The following is an 8,615-nucleotide window of genomic DNA, read 5'->3' on the forward strand; positions in this document are numbered from 1 at the left end:
TTACAGTACTTAAAGCTTCAGATTTTCTGTCATTATTTTGAATGTCATTTTAGTCTCACCGTCTGCCACTATTATTTATTGTGGAGATACTGAAAAACAGGTACTTTGTATGCACTGATTCAGAAAAATAACATTGATACTAGTAGTATTAATTTTAAAAAAATAAAACTTTTTTCTTTTTAAAAACTGAACCTTTTCGATCAGTACCGGGGAAGCAAAACTAAGGGTTGTCAAAATTTCATAAAAAAAATTTACGGTTGGGCCCCACATTTGGGGCTCGGACCGGGGTTTCCCTTGGGTTTAGAGGCAGACAACATAATTACTCTAGGCCACCATCTAGCATAAATTTGCCTTTCAGTATAATGCAAAACTGCCTTCTTCAGAAAAAATCTTGTAGTCATTACCATTTTTAGCTCGACTATTCGAAGAATATGAGAGCTATTGTAGTCGCGTCGGCGTCAGCGTCCGCGTCGGCATCTGCGTTGGTTAAAGTTTTTGTAAATTCAAATATCTCAATTATTGCTTGAGATATTCAATTGAAACTTACAATACTTATTTATAGTAACAATGTACATCAGATTGACAAGTTGGATAACTCTGCCTACAATATTGACAGAATTATGCCCTTTTTTAACTTAGAAATTTTGGTTTAAGTTTTTTGTAAATTCAAATATCTCAATTATTGCTTGAAATATTCAATTGAAACTTACAATACTTATTTATAGTAACAATGTACATCAGATTGACAAGTTGGATAACTCTGCCTACAATATTGACAGAATTATGCCCCTTTTTTAACTTAGAAATTTTGGTTAAAGTTTTTTGTAAATTCAAATATCTCAATTATTGCTAAAGATATTCAATTGAAACTTACAATACTTATTTATAGTAACAATGTACATCAGATTGACAAGTTGGACAACTCTGTCTACAATATTTACAGAATTATGCCCCTTTTTAACTTAGAAATTTTGATTAAAGTTTTTTGTAAATTCAAATATCTCAATTATTGCTTGAGATATTCAGTTGAAACTTACAATACTTATTTATAGTAACAATGTACATCAGATTGACAAGTTGGATAACTCTACCTATAATATTTACAGAATAATGCCCCTTTATAACTTAGAAATTTGGGTTAAAGTTTTTTTGTAAAGTCAAATATTTCAATTATTGCTTGAGATATTCAGTTGAAACTTACAATACTTTTTTATAGTAACAATGTTCATCAGTTTGCAAAATTGCATAACTCTGTCTGCAATATTTGCAGAGTTATTTGCCCCTTTGAAACTTAGAAATTTTGGTTAAAGGTTAAAGGTCTTCAAAGATATTTACTTGAAACTTTACACATGTACTTAGAGTCATAATTGGAGAGTCATAATTGTATGTCACTGACCAAGTTCCATAACTCTACTCGCATTTAGGCTGATTCATCTCCCCTTTTCTACTTAGTCTCTAGGTTAATGTTTACATGCAAGTTTAACATATCTCAATAAGTATTAAAGATATTTATTTAAAACTTCACATATGCATTAAGAATTTAATTGTAGGTCACTGACCAAGATCCATAATTCTATCTTGCATTTTTCTCCCCTTTTTCAACTTAGAAATTCATGGAAAAGTTTTGCTTGTAAGCTGTTATCTCCATAACTACTGAAGAGTTTGTGTGTTTTTGGGACATTTTTATGCATTATTAATAATAAAGCAGTGATTTACTTGATAAAACATCTTAATAACAAGCCTTTGTACCTTTTTGGTTAATTTTATGTATTCATAGGTAACTAGCATTATTATACTCAATAAACACTCTTGTGACAAATTTTTGAATAGTCAAGCCAATACTGTCCTCCTACAGTTCTTGTTATGTACTTTTGTGAGACTTTGTGAATAAGATAGTGATACATAAGCAGTTAGGGACCATTTGTTTGATTGCTTACTGCTTCTAAAAGTTAATATGGTAGCTATGCAATGAATTTTCACTATTTTCTTTTAAATTTCAGAATGATGGTTTCTAAACAGTAAATTTAAACTGTACAATTATGGAACATTTGTGACAATTTTAACTTGATGTGTGAAAGACGTGTTTTGATTCTTGCTGTGGTAACTGATATACATGATACAACAGTTACCTACCCTAGTTGTGATCTGTGCTACAGTAAACTATTGGTGGACCCTACCACAGACAGGTATAGTATTACCATGTACAAATCTTGTGACAGCAGTGAAATGTTTATATATAAATTAAACTTATTTTAGGGGCGTGAGTGGCTGAGTGGTTAAGGTTGTTTACTTCAAACTGCATGTCCCTCACCGCTGTGGGTTCGAATCCCGACAGTGACTACGGATACTTTTATGTGAGGAACTTATCCAGCTAGCTGGTTCTACTCGGGTGCCCATTCGTGCCTGAAATAATGCACGGATGGGCATCTGAGATCTCCCTCCACTAGTAAAACAGGAACATCACTATATGACCTATACTGTGTTGGTGTGACGTAAAACCCAGTCAAACAAATAAACCTATTTTAGTATTTTCATCCTCAAGAGGATTGATTTAGCATTCCAGGCTTGTAGTCCGTCTCCGGACAGTAACCTACCTGTATACCCTATGGCTGTTGATTACCAATGCTAGATGCCGTTCTGGAATTGCTGGTCTAATGTGGCTAGAATTTGTTTACGGCTACATCCAACAAATGTTTTACTGTCCCATGATGATCATTACTCTTGTATTCCTATATAGGACATTTTGAAAAGTGCTATAAGTAAATCCAGAACTTAAAAATAATGTTAAATTGTTTAAAATTGATAGAACCTCAAAATATTTGAAAGCTCAGCTCACACTTTTTCTCTTCAACGGATAAGACAAGAGACAATATGATTATGAATTTAAAAAAACAAAACAAACCCCCCCCCCCCCCCCCCCAAAGAATTCAATGATTTGTCCTTTGGTGATGAACAAGTAGATTTATCTAGAAGTTTAAACAAAGTTACAAAAGAATTTAACTAGACATCTATACATTTGTCATATGGAACTCTTGCCAATACTATATAAGTACTAGTAGCAGATTTTAAAGGAGCTTCTCAGAGGTCCAAAAGTATAATTATGAATTTCAATTATCAACTGGGGCACTTAAAATTTGTCAACTGGGGCACTTAAAATTTGAAAGACATACATAGATAATGAACAGAGATAAAAAATTCCACTCATTTTGCTTGTAATTACCAGTAGAATTTAAGAAAACTTTTAAATCTAAAAAAAAAAGTTTTGTCATGTTAAAAACATAGGTGGAGTCCTAATACCTTTTAATGCTTTATGTAATAATAGAACATTATTTTTAGCTAATTGTTTTCAATGGAAAATGGGTTGTTGGGCTAGGCATGATTTAGGAATGAATTATGACAATAAAAACATTTACCGACTAGAAAAATTACATGTAATACCACTCACAGTATATAATTTTGTATAATTATATTGATAGGTTTCATTGTATAAAGTGTGCAGTGAGCTGTGACAGGAGGCGTGTACAATGGCGTTACAGACTTGTCCTATCAGTGGCAGACGGTACAACATTAGGCAGGATAGTTGTGTTTGGCAAGACACTGGATGGCTTCTTTGGAAAAACCGCCACAGACTTTAGCAGGTAAAATTAACCGATATTGAACTTTGGCAGGTTCAATAATAAATTGTGACTGACATAAACATGTAATAAACAGATAACGAGCGTTAACTTTCATTAATAAACCCCTGACTGACTTAGGCAGGAAAAATAAATGTAAGCAGGTAAAATAAACAAACTGAACTTAAGTTGCAACTGACTTAAGCTGTGCAAATGAACAGATATTGAACTTTGGTTGGTACTGATAGACAGCGACTGAATTTTACCAGATCATGTAAACAGAATTTAGCAGATGAAATAAACAGATACTCAAATTAAACTGGTATAATTAAACTGCAACTTACTTTGCTACTTACTAATAAATTTAATTAATCCATTTGATTTCTGTATCAGTCAAGAGATCAAAATCTTTTTATTATTTTATAAATATGTAAAGAAAAAGTATGTACATTTTGACAAACTTAATGTTTTGTTGTTAAGCTTCATTTTATTTATTTATCAAATATATTTTAGTATAAAGTTCTTCTAAAGCATTAACATATAAATGAGAATAATCATCAATAATGTATGAAAATAATATAATTAAAGCAATTAAAGTGAAAGATAAAAATTGATCATTTGAATTTCAGGAGTCTTAGTGATCTAGAGCGGACTGGTTATCCTGCATCATCAATGTTGGCAGAGGCTTTACTGAATACCTTCCATGGGAAATATTTTTACTTCGGTTTCAAATTGACTGGTTCCAGTGATGATGAAGATAAACTATCTTTAAAAGATGTCATAAAGTCTGAAAATAGTCTGTGTTACAGCCAGCTAGACTGTACGTCAAACTTTGAAAATTTTCATACTCTAGCTTACCAGATGCTTGCATGTTCAGATGGTGTATTTGCCTCAGTCACTGACCATATGAGATTGTTTGTGAAACATCTGAGAAGTCATAACCAGTCTAAACCATTAAAAACACCTGAACAAAACCAGTCAATGAAAAATCAGGAAAATAACCAGTCTAATAAAAATGTATCCATTAGAACATTGGGAAGCTCAAACTCTTACAGAACTGTTTCTTTTGGTGCAGATCTAGATTCCTTAAGATTCAGCTTTGAGACCAGCGGGAATCAAAGTTCTTCTTTACAAGAACCTGAAAGTTACAGTAGAAATAGGAGTAGCGTTTCAATAAACAAATCTTTTGACACTGTAGAAAATGATGGAAGTTTTTCTGCTCCATTAATAGATTTGAAAGATAAAGAGATTTTTCTTGCAGGCGAGACCATTGTATATGATTTACCAAGGTGTGTAACTTTTGATACAGTAAATGACAATGGAGACAGTTGTTTCCCTTCTGTTGGAAATTGGAATAAGTCATACAGTGCTGTGCTGTCGAAATTTACATGTACCACACAAAATGGGAGCTGTGCACCTTCTGTTTCAAATATCAATCCCTTTACCTTTTATAGTGATATTTCAGTGGCTCAAAAACTTAATTTTTATGATCTTAATAAAAGTGATGCATCAAACACCAGCAAGAAAATAGATGAAGAACTTCAAAGAAGACAAATTGTAACATGGCAGAAGAATACAGATAATAAATCAGCTTACACAAGTAATGCTGCTGGTGAAAGAAATTGGATAAATCAGAATAAAAATGAACCAGATCTGAAAATGGAAATAACCAAAACTGAATATGTAGACTTACCTGATATTACATTTGAAACAGACATGAGTAATGAAAGACATCTTAATAACAATGAATCATTTGATAATGCTACGGAAATAAATGTTGATGTGAGTAAAGCAAGATTACAGAAAGATAGATTGATTGAGGAACTCAAAATGCCTGAATCAGAAGACCTTAATGCATTCTTTGACTCTCAATTTGAAGGTATAGAATTAACACAAGATGTTGTAATTGAAGATAATGATATAAGTGCTGAAATTGATGATGGTGAAGCAAACCTGTTTGTTAAAAACGGAGATATTGAGAATGATAATAATCTTTGTAAGAAAAAAGACAAACCATTTTCAATTATAAACAATTCAGAAAAAGTTAATTCAAAGACGGAAAATTCAGAAAATATTAGCTCAAAGACGGGAGCAAATAAAGCAAATTCATACTTAGAAAAATTTAAAGATTTCCTTGATTCCTTTGAAGATTGCATAGTGAAGGATGAACTTGAAAAATGCATGGTGAATGAAGAAGAGGTTGTTAGACAAAGTAATGTAGAAATGACAGCAGGAGAAGCATACACTTCTCTGAAGGAAGTGCCTACAATGGATAATTGGAATGAAACTGATCAAGCTTTAGATGGCCTAGAAGATTTAAATAAAGACAGAGATACAAGATTTGAAAGTTTTAAACAAAACATTGGTATGAAAAACAAAGAGGAATTTGTAGAGGGTAATGTTTCACACGAAATAAATGATGAAATATATGATGATTTTTTACATGAGATGGAAGAAAGTAGTACAACAATTGAAAACGGTTTGAATGATGATGAACAGGCAGGCATAGATAATGACAAACTTATTTTTAATGACTTGCTAAATTATGATAAGGTGGTTAATATTCAGAAAGTATCATCCACTTTGTTCGTTGATAAGAAATCATCAAGAATGAGTGATTTGGACAAAGAGGCAGACAGAGAGGAAACCAAAGAAAACAAATTTGTTGAAAAGGACAAGCCAGGAGGGAAAATTTCTGATGATTATTATCAGGATTCCAACTGTGATTCAGATGACTTAGATTGTTTCTTTGCTGACATTTCAAATGAAAGAAATTATGATAAAGTGGAAAATGAAGAAATAAGGGCTGAAAACAGTTCTTCAAGGCAAAAATCAGATGCAAATAATGTAATGGATGTGGAAAAGAAGGATGAAAAGACCGCTGAAGAAATGGAAAGTAACTTCGTAGAATTGTTTGATGATTTAAGTTTAATGGAATTTAAAAGTAACTATGTAGAAAAGTCCAAACAAGAAAGAAATGGAAATGTTGAAAGTGTTACCAATCATAAGGAAGGTAGTCACCGCCCGAAAAAGTCGATGAAGACAGATGATTTAGTGCAAGACAAACCAAACAATGATTTTCATGATGATGACATAAACAACAGTGTTATAGATAAGTCATCAGACTTTGAGGAAAGAAAGTTTAAAATAGACATGTTTAAACCATGTAAATTAAAGCCAATTAGTAATTTCTTTAGAGCAGATAACAAGTCAGTTAAAGCTTCTGAAACTTACCAAGAGGCAAGATCTCATTCTTCAGATTTAGAAAGTGTTGATCTTAAAGTTGTGAATAGGTCTACACCTGGTGAAAGAGTGATAGAGCAAAGTGTGAATGGGAGTGAAATTGACCGTTTTCAAGAAGCAAAAAAGATAAACAATTTGCAAATTGAATTTACAATCGATAAAGATACTAAAAATGAATCAAGTTGTATAAATTACTCAGCAGACTTGTTTGAGATGTCAGATGGATGTAATGAACAAAATTCTTTGAATGTTTTGACTGTTAGCACACCAAGTTTCAGCACTAAATCAAGTTCTGAAAATGCAAGTTTGAATGAAGATTTATTTGAAGACAGTCCAATTGGAACTTCAACACCAGGCCTAGATGAGTGTGTAATATTAGAAAGTCAAGACATGTCTTGTGTATGTGACAGTCAGAGTGAAATAGATTTGGAGGACCAGCTACCTGGGAAGAGAAAAGTAAAGTTTGACAAAAGGTTGAGAAGAGTTAGCACTTGTCATGTGATGGATATTAGAATGAGATTAAATGAGAGTCCTTTAACTATACCAGTCTCAGCTGGAAAGTCATGTTTAAAGTCCAAGAAGATGTCTCTGAAAAACGTTCCTGAAATATCCCTTAAACAAGAGCTTTTGGATAAATGTGAAAATGCCAAGTTAGATTTTGTTAATAGAAAGGTAAATGAAGACAGTTTGGGTGTTTATATTGAGACAGACAGTGTTTTTAAACAGAATTCTGAGTGCTTAGATGGATCCTCAGATTTATTTGGTGGAAGTTTTATCGCATCAGCTAGGTCACCTTTAGATTTAAATTATAATGTTGCATGCCATTCTTATAAATCAGGTACTGTAGACAAGGAAACTGGTAGTTTGAAACCTGACAGTGGGTTATCTGATAAGTTGCAACATATGGATGTGAAAAACTGCAAGACTATGTGGTTGCAACCTGGGGATAGGGAATCTGATGGGTTGCAACATGAAGATGTGAAAAATGCAAAAATTGTTGGGTTGCAACATGTGAATGAGAAAAATGTTAAAGATAACAATGGGCACATGGCTGAATGTTTTTCTAACAGTCAAGATCTGTGGTTAAATGAATCAACAGATTCCTTCATCTACGATGCTCAATTAAATGATAATAATCATGAATTACATGAAAAACCTGACGAAAAATCAATGAAACTAGACACTAGAAAAGTGCTTCATGACAGACAAGAAAATGAAAAGAACATTGATCTACAAAAACGTAACACAGCACAAGCTGTTACACCAGATCTATTTTCCAGTCAGTGTAACAATATAAATTTTTCGACCAAAGAAAATACAAAAGTTAGTAACTTGCATTGCGTTAGATTTAATGGGAAAAAGATAAATGACAAAGATAGAATTGAAAAATGTACTAAAAGAATGGCTTTGAAATGTTTAGTGATCAATACACCAGACTGTGATTCAGGAAATGTATCTAAACACAAACCTGTGCTGTTGAAATTTGAGAACCCTGTGAAAGAAAATGTTGGTATTTCACCGGACATTTTTGGAGATAGTATAGAGGAGGGAGATGTTGAATTAGCCTGTGATAGAAAAACTACTGTCTTTGATGAAAACAATGTTTTATGTAAGAAACTGTTCTTTTAAGAAATTTTCTTTTTTAACTGAAAATTTCTTAAAGTATTTTGATTGAACTGTTGTTGCAATATACAAATTTCTTTTAATTATTTTTTTTATATGAAATAAAAGACATAAAATATATCAGTCAGAGATTTG

The 8,615-nt window shown here is 32.3% G+C and overlaps 1 protein-coding gene across 1 annotated transcript in view; it reads left to right on the plus strand.

The window, feature by feature from the left end:
• The window catches only part of LOC132714819 (uncharacterized), a 23,850-nt gene extending 15,235 nt beyond the window's left edge, over positions 1 to 8,615 (plus strand). Inside the window, exons 2-4 of the mRNA XM_060697741.1 lie at positions 2,001 to 2,186; positions 3,477 to 3,638; positions 4,244 to 8,615. Coding sequence (XP_060553724.1) covers positions 2,068 to 2,186; positions 3,477 to 3,638; positions 4,244 to 8,486 — 4,524 coding nt within the window. The 5' untranslated portion in view covers positions 2,001 to 2,067 and the 3' untranslated portion in view covers positions 8,487 to 8,615. The remainder of the gene's footprint in view (positions 1 to 2,000; positions 2,187 to 3,476; positions 3,639 to 4,243) is intronic.

This window comes from Ruditapes philippinarum, unplaced genomic scaffold (assembly GCF_026571515.1).
Source record: "Ruditapes philippinarum isolate M1 unplaced genomic scaffold, ASM2657151v2 ctg1883_1_1_1_1, whole genome shotgun sequence".
Lineage (NCBI taxonomy): Eukaryota > Metazoa > Mollusca > Bivalvia > Venerida > Veneridae > Ruditapes > Ruditapes philippinarum.